This window comes from Tachyglossus aculeatus, chromosome 5 (genome assembly GCF_015852505.1).
Source record: "Tachyglossus aculeatus isolate mTacAcu1 chromosome 5, mTacAcu1.pri, whole genome shotgun sequence".
In the NCBI taxonomy this organism is placed as follows: Eukaryota; Metazoa; Chordata; class Mammalia; order Monotremata; family Tachyglossidae; genus Tachyglossus; species Tachyglossus aculeatus.
This window is the reverse complement of record NC_052070.1, coordinates 63,678,642-63,704,127: the sequence shown is the minus strand read 5'-3', so window position 1 is coordinate 63,704,127 and position 25,486 is coordinate 63,678,642. Positions and strand designations below refer to the sequence as shown.

General features: G+C 48.6%; 1 protein-coding gene across 2 annotated transcripts in view; it reads right to left on the bottom strand.

Moving 5' to 3' along the window:
- Positions 1-23,858, bottom strand: part of FAM189A1 (family with sequence similarity 189 member A1) — a 408,034-nt gene extending 384,176 nt beyond the window's left edge. The window contains exon 1 of one of the 2 annotated variants that reach the window (XM_038746877.1): positions 23,716-23,858. In XM_038746877.1, coding sequence (XP_038602805.1) covers positions 23,716-23,817 — 102 coding nt within the window. In that variant the 5' untranslated portion in view covers positions 23,818-23,858. The remainder of the gene's footprint in view (positions 1-23,715) is intronic. The other variant, XM_038746876.1, reaches the window with a different exon arrangement.
- Between the last annotated feature and the right edge of the window lie 1,628 nt (positions 23,859-25,486).

Genomic DNA, 25,486 nt, shown 5'->3' with positions numbered 1-25,486 from the left:
GAAGGCACCAGACAGGAGAAGAGAAGGGTGCTGGGCTGGGTAGCCCATGCCAGGAGGTGGGTGAGGTATTCCCTGAGGGGTAAGACCAGGGTGCACCCCCAGGGTGGGGAGTGAAAACACCACCAGCTCCTCCTGGGGCCCTGGCGATGCCCAGCCAGAATCCCGCTAACCTCCTCACTGTGCCTCGTTCTCTCCTGTCCCGCCGTCAACCCCTGGCACACATCCTTCCTCTGGCCTGGAATGCCCTCCCACCACACATCTGCCAAACTAGCTCTCTTCCTCCTTTCAAAGCCCTACTGAGAGCTCACCTCCTCCAAGAGGCCTTCCCAGACTGAGCCCCCCCTTATCCTCTCCTCCTCCTCCCCATCGTCCCCACTCCCTCCCTCTGTCCTACCCCCTCCCCTCCCCACAGCACTTGTGTATATTTCTACATATTAATTACTCTATTTCATTAATAATGTATATCTATAATTCTATTTATTCTGTTGGTACTGACACCTGTCCACTTTGTTTTGTCTGTCTCCCCCTTCTAGACTGTAAGCCCATTGTTGGGATGGGACTGTCTCTATATGTTGCCAAATTGTACTTTCCAAGCGCTTAGTACAGTGCTTTGCACACAGTAGGCGCTCAATACGATTGAATGAATGAATAATGTTTGTAGCATCTGATACTCTTTTCTCTTTTGCCTCCTCATCTCTTTCCAAAAGAAGCTTTTGCTCATAGAGAGCCTCTCCCTTTTTCGTGGGAGAGTACCATCAATCCATCAATCATATTTATTGAGCTCTAAGCCAGGCCAGTCTGTCCTCAGCAACTGACTCCCAGTTTTCAGATGGGATGTGGCATTGTCTGAGACTTTATTTCGCTGTGTCCTTAAAGTAATAGTAAACTAATAGAGGATCCAAGATATGTGCATAAGTGCTATGGGATTTGTGGGAACTTAAGTGCTTAGCTGGTGGGGAAGGGCTGAAGTGGCCTCTCAGCTCACTCCCATCCAACCCCCTCCCAACCCTTCATGCCGTCCCCCCCACATCCTCTGCCCTACAGTCAAGTGCAGCCTATTGAACCCCCTCTCCAAAGAAAAGCTTCATCCTTGTCCTGTTCCTGTCCCAGTCACAGCTCCTCCTCACCATTACTGAAAGCTGGCTCTCCCCAGATAAAAATGATGGCATTTATTAAGCACTTACTATGTGCAAAGCACTGTTCTAAGCACTGAGGAGGTTACAAGGTGATCAGGTTGTCCCATGGGGGGCTCACAGTCTTAATCCCCACTTTACAGATGAGGTAACTGAGGCACTGCTTCCACTGCTATCGCATAAAGGGCCCTCATCTTCTCCCACTCACACGCTTACTGGGAAAGGGGGAGGACTTGGGTTTCTTTCTGCCCCTGCCCCATGCCTCTTTCACACCATCCTCTCTTCCCCTTCCTTTGAAGCCCACACCATCCACCTCTACCATCCATCCAATTACTGGTCCCCAACTTCTACAACCCCCCACAAACCCTACTTTCTGAACCATTTTGATCCCTCTCACATTGTTTTTCTCTTTCTATATTTATCTTCAGGGACTTACATTTCTACATAGACGCACCCAACGACCCTCTGTTGTCCTCTTCTTCTCACTCAACTCCACCAGCCTCCTGTCCCTCACTACCTCACCCGCTCCCCATCTTGGACACACACTAGTAACAGTCTCTAACTCACTAAGTTGGAAATTCCACTCTCCAAACGCAACCTCCTTACCTATCTTCTCTCCCACACACACATACACAATTTATCTCATTCAACCTGCACATTCAGTCTGTCACCAAATCCTGTTGTTCTACCTTCACAACACCTCTAGAATCCACGCCTTCCTCTCCACCCAAACTGCTACCAGATCCAAGCACTGACCATCTGCCTCCTCACTCCCTCCCTGATTCCTGTTGCCTCCCAAGCCAGCCAATACTTCCCTCTGCTGCATGGATCATTTTTCTTAAAAAACACTCAGTCCACGTCTCCGCACTCCTCAAGAATCTTCCAATGGTTACCCATCCATCTCTTTAAACAGAAACTCCTTACCATTTACTGACTTTATGATACCCAATCAGCTCTTCCCCTCCTACCTCACTTCACTGATCTCCTACTACAAGCCAGCCTGCTTACTTCACTCCTCTTAATACCAACCTGCTCACTATAGCTACATCTTGTCTATCCTGTCACCATCCCCCAGCCCATGTCAACCCTCTGACTGGAACTTCCTCCCCCTTCATGTTCAACAGGCCCTCTTTTCTCCCCATCTTCAAAGCCTTATTAAAATCACATCTCCTTCAGGAAGCCTTCCCTGACTAAACCCTCCTTCCCTTTATTGGCACCACCTTCTGTGTCTCCCATGCATCTGGATCCGTACCCTGCCCTCAGCACATATCCTTAGCGTCTCCCATGTCCTTTATCTAAGTCACCCTGTCTGGTCTGTCAGCTCCTAGAGGGAAAGAGATCATGTCTACCTGCTCTATCGTATTGCACTCTCTCAAGCACTTAGTAAAAGTGCTAGGCACACGGCAAATGCTCAATAAATTCCACTGACTGATTAATTGATTAGGGATGACCTCCTGGAGATGTGACAAGGCAAGAAAACAAGGTTAGATGGTGTTTTCAGAAGAAGGGAGTGATACGTGATGTTGTGGGTGGCCGAGATGATGAGGAGGATTAGGGCTAGTGCTAAAGGAAGATTCATTCATTCAATCATTTTTTTTGAGCGCTTACTGTATGCAGAGCACTGTACTAAGCACTTGGGAAGTACAAGTTGGAAACATACAGAGACAGTCCCTACCCAACAGTGGGCTCACAGTCTAAAGGATGAAATTTCTAACAAACTCTGCCAGCCTCCACCACCCTAAGGAAACTGGGCTTTCCAGGGTGGCATGGTAAACACACAGTAGCAATGGCCACACTGGTTAATGAGCAGGTACTCCACGGTGCATTCCCAGGGCCTTGGGGCACAGCAGAGTGGCAGAGGCAGGACTTTATTGCTGAACTGTACTTTCCAAGCGCTTAGTACAGTGCTCTGCACACAGTAAGTGCTCAATAAATACAACAATGAATGACTGCGGCTGCTGCAAACAAAGAAACAGCAGAAAACCAGGACTGGGGATGGGTGGTACAGAGCTCCCCCAACTCCCCCATCCCAAGACACCTGTTCTGGGACATTTTCTTTCTTATACTGGACCCAAATTCTGGTCAATTCCAGCCCCCTCTGCCACCACCCCAGGACACCTGGTCTGGGACACTTTCATATACTGGATTCAAATTCTGGTCAATTCCAGCTCACTTCCAGATCTGGTCCCATATGATATTCAGGAAGCAGTGCAGAACAGATGATCAAGACCTGGCATCAGCAACCCCTTTTTTATGGCATTTGTTAAGTGTTTACTATGCGGCAGGCACTGTTCCAAGTGCCAGGACAGATACAAGCTAATCACGTTAGGCAAAGTCAATGTCCCCCGTGGGACACACAGTCTCAATCCCCATTTTACCGATGAGGGAACCAAGACCCAGAGAAGTGAAGTGACTTGCCCAAGGTAACAGCAGACAAGTGGCAGATCCAGGACTAAAACCCAGGTCCTTCTGATTCCCAGGACTCTATCCACTAGACCACACTGCTTCTCCCCTTGGGACAGCGCCCAGCAGGCAAGCTAGCTACTTTGTACTTTCAAAGTGCTTAGTACAGTATTCAGTCCACAGAAAGTGCTCAATAAATATGACTGAATGAATGAATGAATATACAGATACCAGAGGTTGCCACCTTTCCTGCCACTCCAGGGTTTGGAACAGGCTTAGAGCTACCAATTCATTCAATTGTATTTATTGAGTGCTTACTGTGTGCAGAGCACTGTACTGAGCGCTTGATCCCACACACCACCACATGACCCCTCACCATATCAGAAAAGGAAACAGATTTGGGCACCAGAATATCACATAACACAGAATCATGGGAGAAATAACGGTTTCCAAAAACCACTCCTCCCAAGTTAACACACACTCCTCTTTCCCTCACTTCCCAGCCAAATCCTAGACCAGGCAACAGTTACCTGGATCCACAGCTGGCTGGAGAGTCACATTCAAAGGGTGGTTTCAATGATTCAATTAAGATGGGAGGAATCAATTAATGGCATTTATTGAGTACTTACTGTGTGCAGAGGCACTGTACTAAGCGCTTGGGGATTACAATGCAAGGGAGACGGGGAGAGGACAGGATACGGTGAAGCACAAAGGATTACGGCAGTAGCTCTGCAACAATGCCATACTGGTACAAAGAGGACTGGATTTGACTTGCTCTATGATTTTATGTAAATATAACTGGTAATTACAACATGAAGGACATTAATGTAGCTATATTACTCACCTTCAATGTACTGACCATACAGTTCTGGGTAATTTGGGTAAAAAATAGGATGTCCCACCTTAGTTCAGGAACCAATCTCCCCTTACAATAACATTACTAATAGGATAACGGGTTCCAACCTTAAAACATCACCACTTGAGATCAACTTAAGACAGACCTTTCAGGACCCAGTTGGGGGGTGGAAGCCCCCAAAAATGTCCATCTTTAATATTTTTTATCAAAGATGAAGTATTGGAATGCTCTGAAATATTATTTTGGGCTATTAACCACATTCTTTCACATCTTCAGCATAAGTAGCTGTGTGGCCTAGTGGAAACAGCAAGAGTTTGGGAGTCAGAGGACCTGGGTTCAAATCCCAGCCCCTCCTATGTGACCTTAAGCAACTCACAACTTCTCTGTGCCTTGCTTCCCCCGTCTGCAAAACAGGGATTCAATACCTGTTCTCCCTCCCATTTGGACTACAAGCCCTACTGTGACAAACTATCTTGCATCTACCCCAGCACAAAGTATGTGCTTGGCACATAGTGAGTGATTAACAAATACCACTATTATTATTACTATGAGCACATTTCACAGGCTGAAAGGGAGTGGCAATCATCTCGTATGTTGCTGCACTTTACCTCGTTTACTTTGAACTACTTCACAAGTTGATTTGTTGCAGATGGAGCACTCCTGGCCAAGTTACAACTTCTAGGTAGGATCAAGAAATACAGATGGGGCAGACTCAATCACCGCTATAGGAAATCAACCTGTATTTTTCCTTCCCATAGAATACTTAAAAAAAAAAGGGGGTGATATGCAATTTCAAGTCAATGATCACTCTGAGATGAAGTGACGTGAAAAGATTCTGGCAATATGTGAAGGTAGTGGGTATTTTCCTGTTGAGAATTTTTTTAAATACATCTAAATAGCTCATCTACTGCCATTGTTACTTGTTATTCCTGCCACCCCATCCCCTCCTCTTCATTTCACAGGTTGAGCAACTGTGTCACGGAGTTGAACAAGAGTTAATGGGAGAGTTTGCAAGAGAACCAATCACCAATTTCAGTTTATTAGCCCATTAAAAAAAAAAATCCAGAAGATGACCAAGGAAGATGGGGTGGAAAGCCACCAAGCCAGGCAGACACAATGACAGCAGGGTTCTCAACCACAGTCTCAGAGATTGGCTCCGCCAGAGTTCGCCTTGTCTGCCCAGTACAATTTCCACTAAATTAGGTTTGCCTGACTTCTTCCCCGGCAAATTCCTCTCAAAACCATATGTGCATTTGATATTTTAATTGGGTCTCAATGCCAAAGAATTCCTTAACATTCAGGAGAAGATATAAATGGTTGCGCAAGCAGAGATGCCACACACCGGTGCCTGTGAGAAAATTCACCAAACCATTTGTGAAACTACCACCTAATCCCGAATTACCTGCTCCCTGTCACCTGAATCAGACCTCGAAAAACAAAGAACGATTTCACATAATGGTACCCTGTCAGAACGGTGAGCTGCCTAAGTGTCACTTCTAGAACCAGAGAGAATCTTCCTGTCCTTTCCAGAGTGCAAGCATTTATTTTAAACTAGCTCTGCCTTCTCCCACCCGACTATTCCCATTTACTTCAGCTTCATTTTCCCACCAACAACAATTGAGGTGTTTGTTAAGTGCTTTCTGGGTGCTAAGCACTGTGCAGAGTAGATATAAGACAATCAGATCAGGTGCAAGCTCTGCCTGTCCCGCTTACGGCTCATGGTCTAATGATAATGGCATTTGTTAAATGCTTACTATGTACAATGCACTGTTCTAAGCACTGGGAAGGATACAAGGTGATCAGGTTGTCCCACATGGGGCTCACAGTCTTCATCCCCATCATCAATCGTATTTATTGAGTGCTTACTGTGTGCAGAGCATTTTACAGATGAGGGAACTGAGGCACAGAGAAGTGAAGTGACTTGCCAAAAGGGAGAAGGGGTATTTACTATTCATTTTACAGATGAGGAATCTGAGGAAGAGAAAAATCATATGACTTGCCCAATGTCGCACAGGCGGGAAGTAGAGCTGGGATCAGAACCCAAGGCTCCCGATTCCCAGTCCTCTGTGCTCTTTCCACTAGGCCGTGTTGTTGCCCTCCCTTACTCCAAAGGTGGAGTAAAGTGTGGCAAGCATTGTCAGTAAGCCATTGGGGCACCCGTCCCACCCACTGTCGTCCTCCAAAACTATGGGACTAAATCCTCCCTCGGGTGGGTGGGGCCACAGAGGCAGGGTTGGGGGACAGCTCTCTTCCTCCCTTCAAGGCCCTATTGAGAGCTCACCTCCTCCAGGAGGCCTTCCCAGACTGAGCCCCTTCCTTCCTCTCCCCCTCGTCCCCCTCTCCATCCCCCCATCTTACCTCCTTCCCTTCCCCACAGCACCTGTATATATGTATATATGTTTGTACATATTTATTACTCTATTTATTTTACTTGTACATATCTATTTATTTTATTTTGTTAGTATGTTTGGTTTTGTTCTCTGTCTCCCCCTTTAAGACTGTGAGCCCACTGTTGGGTAGGGACCGTCTCTATATGTTGTCAACTTGTACTTCCCAAGCGCTTAGTACAGTGCTCTGCACACAGTAAGCACTCAATAAATACGATTGATGATGATGATGAGGGCAAGGCCAGTGAACAAAATGATTCAATCAGCTCTCTCCCTCCTGCCTATTTTCCACTCTTCTCCTACTATAATCCAGCCAGCACATTTCACTTCTCTAACACCCTCAGTCAGGGATGGGGGGTGATCTCTTATTTTCTTTCTTTCTTTTTCTTTCTCTCTCCCTCTCCCCACACTTGCTTCTGCCTGGTACTTACTCCTGCCCACTTGATATCCAACAGATCAACACTGTTCCCATCTTCAAAGCCCTACTAAAACCCTATCTTCTCCAGTCAGTTTACCCTTTTCTCCCTCCTGTGCCACTTAGGCAATTAAGTCCAAACTCCCACACCCCAAGCACTTGTTGATATCCCAACAGCACTTGGGTTCAAATCCTTAAACACTGTTGCTTCCCCTTCCTGTAATTTATGTCTAATGTCTTCCTCACCCTCTGAACTGCAAACTCTTTGAAGGCAGGGATCGTCTCTACTTATTCTCCTGTACTCTCCCAAGCACTTATTACAGTGCTCTGAACCCAGTAAATGCTCAAATATCACTGAATTGATTCCTGTTGGATAAGAATCTTTTTTCCAATAAGAAGTGTGCAGCTGCGATGTGCGATGTGGAGCTCTAATAATCTCACTCATTTCCAGGGAAAACAGATTCTTTTTGTTTGTTTTTAATGGCACTTTAGTACTTACTATGTGCCAGGCACTGTACTAAGTGTTGGAGTAGAGACAAGATAATCAGATTGGACACAGTTCCCGTCCCACATGGGGCTCACACTCTTCATCCCATTTTTACAGACATGCTAACTGAGGCTCAGAGAAGTGAAGTGACTTGCCCAAGGTCACACAGCAGACAAGTGGTAGAGACAGGATTAGAATAATAATTCTGGTATCTGTTAAGCACTAATGTGCAAGGCACTGTACTAAGCACTGGGGTCGATACAAGCAAATCGGGTTGGACACAGTCCCCGTCCCATGTGGGACTCACAGTCTCAATCCCATTTTTACAGATGAGGTAACTGAGGCCCAGAGAAGTGAAGTGACTTGGCCAAGGTCACACAGCAGACAAGCGGTGGAGTCGGGATTAGAACCCAGGACCTTCTGACTCTCAGACCTGTGCTCTTTCTATTAAGCCATGCTGATTCTCCTTAGGGGAGATAGGCAGATCAGGGTGAACAAGCAGAGAAGTTTACTCTTCTCAACAGCCTCGGATTTACCCAGGTCCATCCCTGGCTCTTCCCAGGAGCAGGCCAGCCCATCGGGGCCACTGAAGGAATGAGGTGCATGAGGTGGAAAGGGGAATGGGAAGGAATGAGGAGCCACTCCAATACCCATTTCCCTTGCTCTGACAGGATGATCTGGCTTTTTCTTTATTTACTGGTATTTATGAAGCACTTACATTGTTCTAAGCACTGGGGTGGATACAAGTTTGTCAGGCTGGACACAGTCCCTGTCTCTCATGGGGCCCACAGTCTAAGTAGGAGGGAATAGGATTTCATCCCCATTTTACAGTTGAGGAAACTGAGGCACAGAGAAATTAAGCGACTCGCCCAAGGTCACACAGCAGGATTAGAACCCAGTCCTCTGGGTCCCGGGTACTGTGCTCTTCCCACTAGGCCACGCCGCTTCTCAAGTTGTAGGGACACGTGGCATGCACGCAGCCTCTGGGATAAAGGGGAAACTGGTCACCATGGCTGATTTGACTGAAAGCCCTGCTCAGGAAGCCTTATTTTAGTATGTTTTCACGAGGGACATTTTTATTTAAACAACCTCTGTTAACATAATTCACAATTCAATATTTTCATGTATAGAAGGCACACACTATCCATTGAGTGCTTTAAACTATTTTTATATTTTGCAGATTTTGCAGCAATATCAAAAAAAAATTATGATTTGGTCACTTTACTTAAAATCAACTATAGAAAATATTTGGGAAACCACTGGGAGGAGGCCTTTCTCCCAACACACCAATTGCTCCCTAATTTTTGTCGTACCATATACAGAGGAGAGCATAAACAGAAAAAAATGCCTTTACCTATTCAAAATACTCTAACAGAGCATGGAGAATTATCTCCAGATTTCCGTGCCCTGTCCCATTCCCCTCAATAATCCGCTTCAAATTTCAGTGTCTTCCCAATTTATGTTCTTTTCTAGATTAAGGGCTCAACTAAGTTTCAGAAAGACAACAGAACTGCTCAGATTTACTCTGCTCCTCTCCAACTACTGCTGTTCCAAAAGATGTTAACGTTAGAGACCAAAAGAATTGAAAGGGTTGCTCAGAACCTTTCCTATTGCAGAGTTCCCTTTAGCCTTCACTCACCTAGTGTAGAAGCAGCGTGGCTCAGTGGAAAGAGCCCAGGCTTGGGAGTCAGAGGTCATGGGTTCTAATCACTGGTCAGCTGTGTGGCTTTCGGCAAGTCACTCACTTTTGTGCCTCAGTTACCTCATTTCTAAAATGGGGATTAAGACTGTGAGCCCCACGTGGGACAACCTTGTATCTACCCCAGCGCTTAGAACATAGTGCTTGGCACATAGTAAGTGCTTAACATATGCCATTATTGTCATTATTATCTAGGGAGATGACGACTTTGGCCGGCCCATAATACTGTGCCCTCTAAAATAGTCCATTGCCCACTACAAACTCCTTATGAAATTTTTCTAGCAAGTTACATTACTAGATTCATTTAAATGGTTTGTACTTAAAAGGCATAATCCCTATCCCATAGACCAGGTTTTTGTTTTTTTTACATAACTGACTATGCTAGCCTTCCTCAATTCTTCAGGGAGAGCCCTTGTTGGATCCCCTGCCACTCCCTCCCAGAAGCTTCGCCAAGCCACGGCCCCCCACCTTTCTTCACAATGCGGAGAAAGGTGTGGTAATTTGTCAGGAAATTCTGATACCCAAGAAGCAGTTTCTGATACCCACCATACTGTGGTGTTGATATGGCAGATATTAACTATCCCTTCCTTCTCTATGTCTAAGAAATAACTCAGGCCAAATATGAATGGATATGCATTTAATAATAATAATAATAATTTTGGTATTTGTTAGGCGCTTACTATGTGCCAAGCACTGCTCTAAGCACTGGGGGAGATACAAGGTAATCAGGTTGTCCCACATGGGGCTCAGTCTTAATCCCCATTTTACAGATGGGGGAACTGAGGCCCAGAAAAGTTAAGTGACTTGCCCAAAGTCACACAGCTGATAAGTGGCAGAGCCTGAATTAGAACCCATGACCTCTGACTCCCAAGCCCGTGCTCTTTCCAATGAGCCATGGTAGGGCAGAGAAGAAAAGGAGAGGACAAGAAACGAAAACTTCCAGAATTCTACTTACAAGCATTAATTTTAAGTAGACTTCACAGTTGACTTGAGCAAATGAGTACAAAGTCTTTTAAGCAAATATAATAATTCTTCAACCCACGCAAATACACGCGGCACCACTCTGAAATGAATATGTAAGCCCCAATGAAGGTCTCTAGAATAACTTTCCTTGTTATTGAGACCTGGACCTCGTACAATCACCACAAACGTTTAGGGTAGTTCCACTAACGTGCCTCACTTATCGTCATCATCAATCGTATTTATTGAGCGCTTACTGTGTGCAGAGCACTGTACTAAGCGCTTGGGAAGTCCAAGTTGGCAACATATAGAGACAGTCCCTACCCAACAGTGGGCTCACAGTCTAAAAGGGGGAGACAGAGAACAAAACCAAACATACTAACAAAATAAAATAAGTAGAATAGATATGTACAAATAAAATAAATAAATAAATAGAGTAAAAAATATGTACAAACATATATACATATATACAGGTGCTGTGGGGAAGGGAAGGAGGTAAGATGGGGGGGATGGAGAGGGGGACGAGGGGGAGAGCAATCAGATCCTGGCCCTCCATCCATCTACTAGTATCAAGAGAATTCATTCATTCAAGCGTGTTCACTGAGCGCTTACTGTACACAGAGCACTGTAAGCAAGCGCTTGGGAAAGTACAACAATAAACAGACAATCCCTGTCCACAATGAGCTTACAGTCTGGGGAAGGTTGGGGGGCGGGGGGTTGGCAGGTGGAGGGGAGGAGAGGGGAGCATGTGTAGAGAATAGATGACAGAAGCACACTCAAATAGGTACTCTGTGGTGAGCCCAAAGGTATACCCATAACCAACAGGCAGAAAAAATGAGTTCAAGACACAGATGGAGGTGCACGCAGAGCACTGTACATTGTACGCACCTGGAAGACAGCAATACAACAGAGTTGGTAGCCACATTTCCTGCCCACCAGGAGTTTACAGTCTGGGGGGGGTGGGGAGGAGATGATATGGCACAGCCACGGAGAAGGGACAGATGGCAGAGTTCATAAAAGACAGATTAGCCTGGTACGTGCCACTTACAAAAGAGATGACTTAGAAGAGCAGCTCCAGAAAAACTGTGAAAATGCAGCAATGCAGCAAGGGACAGACCTCAAATGCATATGCTGTGGAAGGAATTGTCAGACACGCATTGCTTTGTCAGCCACGCTCCTCCTCCCAGATTTTTGTTTTAAATAAAAAGAAACCTACACTCGCAATGTCACCTTCTAAACCAAAGGTCATACGTTGCATGGTTAGAATTATGATTTCAGAAGGGAAGCTTTAAAGTCTCTACATTTTCTTAATTTGGGCGCACACCACACTACAAAACAGCCTCGGGCATAATTGCTTCTGATCAGTGCTGGCAGACTCAGCTGCGGCTTATAATAAGTTTTGAAATTACTATCCCAATTAATGTAAGTGACCACACCTGTATTGATTAGTTTCAGACTCAGTTCATATTTTCATTAGGAGAGCAGTGTGGATTTTAAAAATCACAGGTTTCTCCCACACAAAATAGAAACACGACTGTTGAAGATTTGCCCTGTTTTTCTTTCATTCAAGCAGAACTTGAAAATATTTTAGAAATTCTAAAGAAAACAATCACTTGTGTATTTACTATTTTTTTTTCTGAAGGATCCGGAGAGATGTAACAAAATGTAGTTAAGTCATTACTGTTGCCTTCACATTATACGGTTTTAAAGTCTGTTTTGCCATTTTTCCACCCCCATATCAATTACCTATTTTTTAAAGATTATAAAACCACAAGTAGACTAAACTTTCACAAAAATAAAATTGCTCACAATGAATGAGGACGATTCCCTATAAAACAAAGGTACACTTTCACACTTTGCTCAGAGAACCCTCTCTGTGATACTTGTTACCCTGGAAACCTTTAAGCTTTACATAGCTTTTACTGTTACAAAAAAAAAAAAAAAGAAAAAAAAGTTTCCATGTTTTTCCACTTTCCCATTCAAGAATTTGAGGGAGGAAAAGAAACAAATACATGCTTGCTGAATAGATCCTACTGTATTTTCCAAAATCAAATCTGGAATAAATCTGAAAAGGAAAATGTGTTTACAGTGAAAATAAGTAGTCATTTAGAGGCTGATTCTACAAAATTATGGGGAAAACATATCGACAGAAAATGTTTTCCCCAATCTTACCTACCTCTGGACTTTGGGGCTTTCAAGTAGTTCTAATCAATTTCTAGTTCATTTGCTTGAAATTGGTAAACCTGGCAATATTGTATAGATTCATTCATTCATATTTATTGAGCGCTTACTGAGTGCAGAGCACTGTACTAAGCGCCTGGGAAGTACAAGTTGGCAACATATAGAGACGGTCCCTACCCAACAGCGGGCTCACAGTCTAGAATCAATCAATTAATTGTATTTATTGAGCACTTACTGTGTGCAGAGCACTGTACTAAGCGCTTGGGAAGTACAAATTGGCAACATATAGAGACGGTCCCTACCCAACAGCGGGCTCACAGTCTAGAATCAATCAATCAATCTTATTTATTGAGCGCTTACTGTGTGCTGAGCACTGTACTAAGCGCTTGGGAAGTCCAAGTTGGCAACATATAGAGACGGTCCCTACCCAACAGCGGGCTCACAGTCTAGAAGGTTACAGATTATAACCCAGTGTGAGTTGGGGCACTCGGGAATTGGAAGGTTTATTAGAATCTGTGACAATCTAACTTTCTAACTGAAAAGCTATGTGTGAGGGGGTTAAATGTGTACCAGAGCCTTAATCCTTCATTACCATTTCCCCGAAGATGGGCATCTTACCTACCCGGGAGGCAGAATCCCCCACTGCAAGTCATTCCAAAGGAGCAAAATGACAATTTAACCGTGGCCCAGCCCCGGGGGAATCTCTTTCCTGTCAATCAATCAATCAATCGTATTTATTGAGCGCTTACTTTGCGCAGAGCACTGTACTAAGCGCTTGGGAAGTACAAGTTGACAACATATAGAGACAGTCCCTACCCAACAGTGGGCTCACAGTCTAAAAATCGTATTTATTGAGCGCTTAATGTGTGCAGAGTTATTGTGTTCCCCCTTTTAGACTGTGAGGCCACTGTTGGGTAGGGACTGTCTCTATATGTTGCCAACTTGTACTTCCCAAGCGCTTAGTACAGTGTTCTGCATACAGTAAGCGCTCAATAAATGTGATTGATGATGATGATGATGATGCAGAGCACTGTCCTAAGCACTTGGGAAGTACAAGTTGGCAACATATAGAGATAGTCCCTAACAGTGGCCTCCACACCACAGTGTTGCCTTTATAGGTCTGCGGGTGAAAACCTTTGCTATAGTACTAGGAAAACAAACCCCTCGGAGAAGTTATCATCAAGAAGACATGCACTGCCAAAAATACGAAAGGCATAACCAAGCCTTAGATTACGTTTTCGATCATCGATTTGCCCCAAATAACTCCGGGGTGATTAAAATAGCTCCAGCACGTTTCGACTGCCACCAGAAACTGGCAACCGGCCCCAAAGGCATCGCTGGACAGTCAGCGGGAAAGTGTCACCACGTGGGAGACCATCTGACAATCAGTATTGATGTTGGGTAGGGACTGTCTCTAGATGTTGCCAACTTGGACTTCCCAAGCGCTTAGTACAGTGCTCTGCCCACAGTAAGCGCTCAATAAATAGGATTGATTGATTGATTGATCAGGTGGAGTTTGGGGGAAGGAGGGAGTGGGTGTGTCACCTCGTTGTGGGAAGGAAATGTGTCCAATTGCTGTATTGTCCTCCCAAACGCCTAGCGCAGTGCTCTGCACACAGTGAGAGCTCAACAAACACGACTGAATGAACGCGTTAAGTGTAGACTGTGAGCCCACTGTTGGGTAGGGACCGTCTCTATATGTTGCCAATTTGTACTTCCCAAGCGCTTAGTACAGTGCTCTGCACACAGTAAGCGCTCAATAAATACGATTGACTGATTGATTGATTGATTAATTGAGCTCGTTAATTGTTGTATTGTCCTCCCAAGCGCCTAGCGCAGTACTCTGCACATGATGAGAGCTCAAACACGAGTGTCAAGTGTAATTGAGCTCGTTATGGGCAGGAATTCATTCATTCAACCGTATTTATTGAGTGCTTACTGTGTGCAGAGCACTGGACTAAGCGCTTGGGAAGTCCAAGTTGGCAACATATAGAGACGGTCCCTACCCAACAGCGGGCTCACAGTCTAGAAGGGGGAGACAGACAACAAAACATATTAACAAAATAAAATAAATAGAATAAATATGTACAAATAAAATAGAGTAATAATAATAATAATGATGGTATTTGTTAAGCGCATACTATGTTCAAAGCACTGTTCTAAGCCCTGAGGGCATACAAGGTGATCACGGTGTCCCACGTGGGGCTCACAGTCTTAATCCCCATTTTACAGATGAGGAAACTGAGGCACAGAGAAGTGAAGTGACTTGCCCAAAGTCACACAGCTGACAAGCGGCAGAGCCGGGGTTTGAACCCATGACCTCTGACTCCAAAGCCCGTGCGCTTTCCATTGAGCCACGTAATAAATACATACAAACATATATACAGGAATGTGTCTATTACGTTGTCCTCTCCCAAGCGCTTAGCACAGTGGTCTGCCCACAGTGAGTGCTAAGCAACCACGACTGAGTGAATGTGCTGAGTGTAACTGAGCTCGTTGTGGGCAGGAATGTGTCTGTTATATTGTCCTCTCCCAAGGGCTTAACAATAATAATAATAATAATAATAATAATGTTGGTATTTGTTAAGCACTTCCTACGTGCCAAGCACTGTTCTAAGCACTGGGGTAGATACAAGGTAATCAGGTTGTCTAACCCACGTGGGGCTCACAGTCTTAATCTCCATTTTACAGATGAGGTAATTGGGGCCCAGAGAAGTGAAGTGACTTGCCCAAGGTCACACAGCTGACAAGTGGCGGAACCGGGATTAGAACCCACGACCTCTGGCTCCCCAGCCCGGGCTCTTTCCACTGAGCCACGCTGCTTCTATAATACAGTGCTTTGCACATAGTAAGCACTCAACCAACACGATTGAGCATTCAGCGCTTAGAACGGTGCTTTGCACATAGTAAGCGCTTAATAAATGCCGTTATTATTATTACTATTATTATCATTATTATAACTGAGCTCGTTGTGGGCAGGTATGTGTCTGTTGGCATAGCGCTTGGCACACAGTAGGTTCTCAATAAACCTAGGTTTTTCTAGACGGTGAGCCCACTGGTGGGTAGGGACCGTCTCTATATGTTGCCGACTTGGACTTCCCAAGCGCTTAGTACAGTGCTCTGCACACAGTAGGCGCTCAATAAATACTTTCGAATGAATAAACACTTTTGAGTGAATGAATAAAACGCGGGCCATGAGAAGATGAAAGGCCAAGGGCTGTCGGCTTTGGGGTAAGGATTTGGGGGGCCTGAGAGCCCGTCCCCCCCAGCCTTTTCTTGCTTTCATATGTATATATGTTTGTACATATTTATTACTCTATTTATTTATTTTACTTGTACCTATCTATTCTATTTATTTTATTTTGTTAGTATGTTTGGTTTTGTTCTCTGTCTCCCCCTTTTAGACTGTGAGCCCACTGTTGGGTAGGGACCGTCTCTATACGTTGCCAACTTGGACTTCCCAAGCGCTTAGTACAGTGCTCTGCACACAGTAAGCGCTCAATAAATACGATGGCTTGATTGATTTCATCGCCAAGTCATTCAAACGTCTGCATCGAGCGCTTACTGCGTGCAGGGCACTGTGCTGAGCGCTCCGAAGAGTCCAGTGCAGCAGAGAAGCCGCGTGGCTCAGCGGAAAGAGCCCTTACTTGGGAGTCACCTCCTCCAGGAGGCCTTCCCAGACTGAGCCCCCTCTTTCCTCTTCCCCTCGTCCCCCTCTCCATCCCTCATCTTACCTCCTTCCCTTCCCCACAGCATCTGTATATATGTATATATGTTTGTACATATTTATTACTCTATTTATTTATTTATTTTACCTGTACATATCTATTCTATTTATTTTATTTTGTTAGTATGTTTGGTTTTGTTCTCTGTCTCCCCTTTTAGACTGTGAGCCCACTGTTGGGTAGGGACTGTCTCTATGTGTTGCTTGTACTTGTACTTCCCAAGCGCTTAGTACAGTGCTCTGCACACAGTAAGTGCTCAATAAATACGATTGATTGATTGATTGTCAGAGGTCGTGGGTTCCAATCCCGGCTCCACCCCTGGTCAGCTGGGTGACTTTGGGCGAGTCACTTCGCTTCTCTGGGCCTCAGCTGTAAAATGGGGATTAAGACTGAGTCCCACGTGGAACAACTTGATCACCTTGTAATCCCCCCCCCCCCCACCCAGCGCTTAGGACAGTGCTTTGCACACAGTAAGCGCTTAACAAATACCATCATTATTATTATTATTATTCGCTGTGCTTCAGGTCCCTCCTCTGTAAAATGGGAATTAAGTCTTTGAGCCCCACGTGGGACAGCCTGATTACCTTGTATCCCCCCCAGCGCTTAGAACAGTGCTTTGCACATAGTAAGCCCTTAACAAATGCCATCACTATCAATCAATCAATCATATTTATTGAGCGCTTACTGTGTGCAGAGCACTGTACTAAGCGCTTGGGAAGTACAAGTTGGCAACATATAGAGACAGTCCCTACCCAACAGTGGGCTCACAGTCTAAAAGGGGGAGACAGAGAACAAAACCAAACATACTAACAGAATAAAATAAATAGAATAGATATGTACAAGTAAAATAGAGTAATAAATATGCACAAACATATATACATATATACAGGTCCTGTGGGGAAGAGAAGGAGGTAAGATGGGATAATCATTATCATTATTATTTGCTGTGCTTCAGTTCCCTCCTCTGTAAAATGGGAATTAAGTCTTTAAGTCTGGGACAACCTGATAGCGTGGCTCAGTGGGAAAAAGCCTGGGCTTTGGAGTCAGAGGTCATGGGTTCGAATCCCAGCTCCGCCAATTGTCAGCTGTGTGACTTTGGGCAAGTCACTTAACTTCTCTGTGCCTGTGCCTAATCCCTCAAAATGGGGATTAACACTGCGAGCCCCACGTGGGACAACCTGATCACCTTGTATCCCCCCAGAGCTTAGAACAGTGCTTTGCACGTAGTAAGCGTTTAACAAATACCATCATCATCATTACCTTGTATCCCCCCCCCAGCGCTTAGAACAGTGCTTTGCAATTAGTAAGCACTTAACAAATGCCATCATTGTCATTATTATTCGCTGTGCTTCAGTTCCCTCCTCTGTAAAATGGGAATTGTCTTTGAGCCCCACGTGGGACAACCTGATTACCTTGTATCCCCCCCAGCGCTTAGAACAGTGCTTAGCAATTAGTAAGCACTTAACAAATGCCATCATTACCATTTTTATTCGTTGTGGTTCAGTTCCCTCCTCTGTAAAATGGGAATTAAGTCTTTGAGCCCCACGTGGGACAACCTGATTACCTTGTATCCCCCACAGCGCTTAGAACAGTGCTTAGCAATTAGTAAGCACTTAATAAATGCCATCATTAACCATTATTATTCGTTGTGGTTCAGTTCCCTCCTCTGTAAAATGGGAATTAAGTATTTGAGCCCCACGTGGGACAACCTGATTACCTTGTATTCCCCCCCAGCGCTTAGAACAGTGCCTTGCAATTAGTAAGCGCTTAACAAATGCCATCATTACCATTATTATTCGCTGTGCTTCAGTTCCCTCCTCTCTAAAATGGGAATTAAGTCTTTGAGCCCCACGTGGGACAACCTGCTTACCTTGTATCCTCCCCCCAGCGCTTAGAACAGTGCTTGGCACATAGTAAGCGCTTAACAAATACCATCATCATTATTATTATTCTCTGAGCCTCAGTTCCCTCCTCTGTAAAATGGAGATGAAGCCTGTGAGCCCCACGTGGGACAACCTGATTACCCTGTATCTCCCCCACCCCCCCCAGCGCTTACAACAGTGCTTGGCACGTAGTAAGCGCTTAACACATACCATCATTATTATTATTATTATTCTCTGTGCCTCTGTTTCCTCATCTGTAAAATGGGGATTAAGTCTGTGAGCCCCACGTGGGACAACCTGATTAACTTGTATCTACCCCAGCGCTTAGAACAGTGCTTCACACATAGTAAGCGCTTAACAAATACCATCATTATTATTATTATTCTCTGTGCCTCAGTTCCCTCATCTGTAAAATGGAAATGAAGGCTGTGATTCCTCCACGTGGGATAGACAACCTGATTACCTTGTATCTACCCCAGCGCTTAGAGCAGTGCCTTGCACATAGTAAGCAGGGTGGCTTACTATGAGAAGCAGCGTGGCTCAGTGGAAAGAACACGGGCTTTGGAGTCAGGGGTCATGGGTTCAAATCCCAACTCCGCCAACTGCCAGCTGTGTGACTTTGGGCAAATCACTTCTCTGTGCCTCAGTTACCTCATCTGTAAAATGGGGATTAAGACTGCGAGCTCCCCGTGGGACAACCCGATCACCTTGTAACCTCCCCAGCGCTTAGAACAGTGCTTTGCACGTAGTAAGCACTTAATAAATGACATCATTATTATAGTAAGCGCTTAATAAAGGACATCATTATTAGAGTAAGCGCTTAACAAATACTATTATTATCATTAGCTGCAAAGACAACCGACACGGCTCAATGGAAAGAGCGCGGGCTTTGGAGTCAGAGGTCATGGGTTCAAATCCCGGCTCCGCCAACTGTCAGCTGGGTGACTTTGGGCAAGTCTATGCTCTGGGCCTCGGTTCCCTCATCTGTAAAATGGGGATGAAGACTGCGAGCTCCCCATGGGACAATCTGATCACCTTGTAACCTCCCCAGCGCTTAGAACAGTGCTTTGCATGTAGTAAGCGCTTAATAAATGTCATTATTATAGTCAGCACTTAGCAAATAGCATTATTATCATCAGCAGCAAGAGAGCCGACATGGCTCAGTGGAAAGAGCCCGGTCATGGGTTCAAATCCCGGCTCCACCAACTGTCAGCTGGGTGACTTTGGGCAAGTCACTTCTCTGGGCCTTCTAGACTATGAGCCCACTGTTGAGTAGGGACCGTCTCTATATGTTGCCAACTTGTACTTCCCAAGCGCTTAGTACAGTGCTCTGCACACAGTAAGCGCTCAATAACAGCGCTTAGAACAGTGCTCTGCACATAGTAAGCGCTTAATAAATACCATTATTATTATTAAATACGATTGAATGAATGAATGGGCCTCAGTTCCCTCCTCTGTAAAATGGGGATTAAGATTGCGAGCTCCCCGTGGGACAACCTGGTCACCCTGTGACCTCCCCAGCGCTTAGAACAGTGCTTTGCACATAGTAAGCGCTTAATAAATGCTATCATTATTATAGTAAGCGCTTAACAAACACCCTTATTATCATTAGAAGCAAAGAGAACCGACACGGCTCAACGGAAAGAGCCCGGGCTTTGGAGTCGGAGGTCATGGGTTCAAATCCCAGCTCCGCCAACTGTCAGGTGTGTGACTTTGGGCAAGTCACTTCACTTCTCTGGGCCTCAGTTCCCTCATCTGTAAAATGGGGATGAAGACTGTGAGCCCCCCCATGGGACAACCTGATCACCTTGTAACCCCCCCGGCGCTTAGAACAGTGCTTTGCGCATAGTAAGCGCTTAATACCATTGTTATTATTATTATTCTCTGTGCCTCAGCTCACTCCTCTGTAAAATGGGGATGAAGACTGCGAGCTCCCCGTGGGACAACCTGATCACCTTGTGACCTCCCCAGCGCTTAGAACAGTGCTGTGCGCGTAGTACGCGCTTAATAAATACCTTTATTATTATTATTATTATTATTATTATTATTATTCTCTGTGCCTCAGTTCCCTCCTCTGTAAAATGGGGATGAAGACTGCGAGCTAACCGTGGGACAGACAACCTGATCACCTTGTGCCCTCCCCAGCGCTTAGAGCAGTGCTTTGCACGTAGTAAGCGCTTAATAAATGTCATCATTATTATAGTAAGCGCTTAACAAATCCCATTATTATCATTAGCTGCAAAGAGAACCGACACGGCTCAGTGGAAAGAGCCCGGGCTTTGGAGTCAGAGGTCATGGGTTCAAATCCCGGCTCCGCCAACTGTCAGCTGGATGACTTTGGGCAAGTCACTTCTCTGGGCCTCAGTTCCCTCATCTGCAAAATGGGGATGAAGACTGCAAGCTCCCCGTGGGACAACCTGATCACCTTGTACCTCCCCAGCGCTTAGAACAGTGCTTTGCACATGAGCGCTGAATACTATTATTATTATTCTTCTCTGGGCCTCAGTTCCCTCCTCTGTAAAATGGGGATGAAGACTGCGAGCTCCCCGTGGGACAGCCTGATCACCCTGTGCCCTCACCAGCGCTTAGAACAGCGCTGTGCACGTAGTAAGTGCTTAATAAATACCGTTATTATTATTATTATTATTCTCTGGGCCTCAGTTCCCTCCTCTGTAAAACGGGGATGAAGACTGCGAGCTCCCCGTGGGACAGCCTGATCACCCTGTGCCCTCACCAGCGCTTAGAACAGCGCTGTGCACGTAGTAAGTGCTTAATAAATACCGTTATTATTATTATTATTATTCTCTGGGCCTCAGTTCCCTCCTCTGTAAAACGGGGATGAAGACTGCGAGCTCCCCGTGGGACAGACAACTTGATCACCTTGTGCCCTCCCCAGCGCTTAGAGCAGTGCTGTGTACGTAGTACGCGCTTAATACCGTTATTATTATTATTATGATTCTCTGTGCCTCAGTTCCCTCCTCTGTAAAATGGGGATGAAGACTGCGAGCTCCCCGTGGGACAACCTGATCACCTTGTGCCCTCCCCAGCGCTTAGAACAGCGCTGTGCACGTAGTAAGCGCTTAATAAATACCATTATTCTTCTCTGTGCCTCAGTTCCCTCCTCTGCAAAATGGGGATGAAGACTGCGAGCTACCCCGTGGGACGGACAGCCTGATCACCTTGTGACTTCCCCAGCGCTTAGAATAGCGCTGTGCACATAGTAAGCGCTTAATAAATACCGTTATTCTTCTCTGTGCCTCAGTTCCCTCCTCTGTAAAACGGGGATGAAGACCGCGAGCTCCCCGTGGGACAGACAACCCGATCACCTTGTGCCCTCCCCAGCGCTTACAGCAGTGCTTTGCACGTAGTAAGCGCTTAATAAATACCATTATTCTTCTCTGTGCCTCAGTTCCCTCCTCTGCAAAATGGGGATGAAGACTGCGAGCTCCCCGTGGGACCGACAACCCGATCACCTTGTGCCCTCCCCAGCGCTTAGAACAGTGCCGTGCACGTAGTAAGCGCTTAATAAATACCATTATTATTCTTTGTGCCTCAGTTCCCTCCTCTGTAAAATGGGGATGAAGACTGCGAGCTCCCCGTGGGACAACCTGATCACCTTGTGACCTCCCCAGCGCTTAGAACAGCGCTGTGCGCGTGTACGCGCTTAACAAATACCATTATTATCATTATTATTCTCTGTGCCTCAGTTCCCTCCTCTGTAAAATGGGGATGAAGATTGCGAGCTCCCCGTGGGACAGACACCTTGTGATCTCCCCAGCGCTTAGAACAGCGCTGTGCCCGTAGTACGCGCTTAATACCGTTATTATTATTATTATTTATTATTATTCTCTGTGCCTCAGCTCCCTCCTCTGCAAAACGGGGATGAAGACTGCGAGCTCCCCGTGGGACAGACAGCCTGATCACCTTGTGCCCTCCCCAGCGCTTAGAACAGTGCTTTGCACGTACTAAGCGCCTAACAAATACCATCATTCTTCTCTGGGCCTCAGTTCCCTCCTCTGCAAAACGGGGATGAAGACTGCGAGCTCCCCGTGGGACAGACAGCCTGATCACCTCGTGCCCTCCCCAGCGCTTAGAACAGTGCTTTGCACATACTAAGCGCTTAACAAATACCATCATTCTTCTCTGGGCCTCAGTTCCCTCCTCTGTAAAACGGGGATGAAGACTGCGAGCTCCCCGTGGGACAGACAGCCTGATCACCTCGTGCCCTCCCCAGCGCTTAGAACAGTGCTTTGCACATACTAAGCGCCTAACAAATACCATCATTCTTCTCTGGGCCTCAGTTCCCTCCTCTGCAAAACGGGGATGAAGACTGCGAGCTCCCCGTGGGACAGACGGCCTGATCACCTCGTGCCCTCCCCAGCGCTTAGAACAGTGCTTTGCACATACTAAGCGCTTAACAAATACCATCATTCTTCTCTGGGCCTCAGTTCCCTCCTCTGCAAAACGGGGATGAAGCCTGCGAGCTCCCCGTGGGACAGACAGCCTGATCACCTCGTGCCCTCCCCAGCGCTTAGAACAGTGCTTTGCACATACTAAGCGCCTAACAAATACCATCATTCTTCTCTGGGCCTCAGTTCCCTCCTCTGCAAAACGGGGATGAAGACTGCGAGCTCCCCGTGGGACAGACGGCCTGATCACCTCGTGCCCTCCCCAGCGCTTAGAACAGTGCTTTGCACATACTAAGCGCTTAACAAATACCATCATTCTTCTCTGGGCCTCAGTTCCCTCCTCTGCAAAACGGGGATGAAGCCTGCGAGCTCCCCGTGGGACAGACAGCCTGATCACCTCGTGCCCTCCCCAGCGCTTAGAACAGTGCTGTGCACATAGTAAGCGCTTAATAATACCATTATTATTCTCTGTGCCTCAGTTCCCTCCTCTGTAAAACGGGGATGAAGACTGCGAGCTCCCCGTGGGACGGACAGCCTGATCACCTCGTGCCCTCCCCAGCGCTTAGAACAGTGCTTTGCACGTACTAAGCGCCTAACAAATACCATCATTCTTCTCTGGGCCTCAGTTCCCTCCTCTGCAAAACGGGGATGAAGACTGCGAGCTCCCCGTGGGACGGACAGCCTGATCACCTCGTGCCCTCCCCAGCGCTTAGAACAGTGCTTTGCACATACTAAGCGCCTAACAAATACCATCATTCTTCTCTGGGCCTCAGTTCCCTCCTCTGCAAAACGGGGATGAAGACTGCGAGCTCCCCGTGGGACGGACAGCCTGATCACCTCGTGCCCTCCCCAGCGCTTAGAACAGTGCTTTGCACATACTAAGCGCCTAACAAATACCATCATTCTTCTCTGTGCCTCAGTTCCCTCCTCTGCAAAATGGGGATGAAGACTGCGAGCTCCCCGTGGGACAGACAGCCTGGTCACCTTGTGACTTCCCCAGCGCTTAGAACAGTGCCGTGCACGTAGTGAGCGCTGACTAAACGGTATTTATTGGGGGCGCTGGCCAGGCTGGAGGTCCGGGTGGTGTTGGCGGTGGTGGTCCTCCTCTGGTCCTCCTCCTCCTCCTCCGCGCCGCCCTCCGGGCCCCGTCCCCGTCCCCGTCCCCGGTCCCCCTTACCGAGAATCCGGCCCAGAAGGGGCAGGAGTGGCGGACGCGCGCGGAGGTGGTGAGGGCCAGCGCCCCGAAGCTCACGGCCACGATGAGGCAGCCCAGCCCCATCTGCGCCGCCCCGAGGGCCAGCAGCGGCCGGGACCGGGACCGGGACCGGGAGATGCGGGAGCTGATGGAGCGGGAGCTGATGGAGCGGGAGCTGATGGAGCGGGGGCCGGGGCCGGGGCGGGGGCGGGCCCCGGGGCGGGGGCCGGGGCCGGGGCGGTCCGTCCGGCGGGACAGGCCGGCGGGGCTCGGGCGCCGCGGGGACCCCACAGGCGGCATCGTCCGGGACCCACCGACCGACCGACCGGCGGGCGGGAGGGCGAGCGGGCGAGCGGCGGCTCTAGCCCAGCCAGCGCCGCTGCCTCCCCGTGGGCCCCGCCGACGAGCTCCCGCTCCGAAGCCCCGCCCATCGCCCCGCCCCCGGACCCGCCCGGCCAATCCGCGCCGCCCCCGTGCCCGCTTTAGCCCCGCCCCCGGACCCGCCCGGCCAATCCGCGCCGCCCCGCGGGCACGAGTCTCCGGGGCCACGCCCCCTTTCCCACCTTAGCCCCGCCCCCGGACCCGCCCGGCCAATCCGCCCCGCCCCCGTGCCCACCCTAGCCACGCCCCGGACAGGCCCAGCCAATCCGCACCGCCCCCAGGGCACGAGTCTCCAGGCCCCGCCCCCTTTCCCACCTTAGCCCCGCCCCCGGACCCGCCGGGTCAATCCGCACCGCCCCCCCGGGAACGACCCTCCGGGGCCCCGCCCCCTTTCCCACCTTAGCCCCGCCCCCGGGCCGCCCGGCCGATCCGCACCGCCCCCCGGGCACGAGTCTCCGGGCCCCGCCCCCTTTCCCACCTTAGCCCCGCCCCCGGACCGCCCGGCCAACCCGCACCGCCCCCCGGGCACGAGTCTCCGGGCCCCGCCCCCTTTCCCACCTTAGCCCCGCCCCCGGACCCGCCGGGTCAATCCGCACCGCCCCCCCGGGAACGAGTCTCCGGGACCACGCCCCCTTTCCCACCTTAGCCCCGCCCCCGGACCCGCCCGGCCAATCCGCGCCGCCCCCCGGGCACGAGTCTCCGGGGCCCCGCCCCCTTTCCCACCTTAGCCCCGCCCCCGGACCGCCCGGCCGATCCGCACCGCCCCCCGGGCACGAGTCTCCGGGCCCCGCCCCCTTTCCCACTTTAGCCACGCCCCCGGACCCCCGGCCAATCCGCACCGCCCCCTTTCCCACTTTAGCCAGGCCCCCGGACAGGCCCAGCCAATCCGCACCGCCCCCCGGGCACGAGTCTCCGGGCCCCGCCCCCTTTCCCACCTTAGCCCCGCCCCCGGACCGCCCGGCCGATCCGCACCGCCCCCCGGGCACGAGTCTCGGCCCCCTCCCCCTTTCCCGCCTTAGCCACGCCCCCGGACTGTGCGGCCAATCCGCACCGCCCCCTTTCCCACCTTAGCCACGCCCCCGGACAGGCCCAGCCAATCCGCACCGCCCCCCAGGCACGAGTCTCCGGGCCCCGCCCCTTTCCCACCTTAGCCCCGCCCCCGGACCCGCCGGGTCAATCCGCACCGCTCCCCGGGGACGAGTCTCCGGGCCCCGCCCCCTTTCCCACCTTAGCCCTGCCCCCGGACCTCCCGGCCAATCCGCACCGCCCCCCGGGCACGAGTCTCCGGGCCCCGCCCCCTTTCCCACCTTAGCCACGCCCCAGGACCCCCCCGCCAATCCGCACCGCCCCCGTGCCCACCTTAGCCACGCCC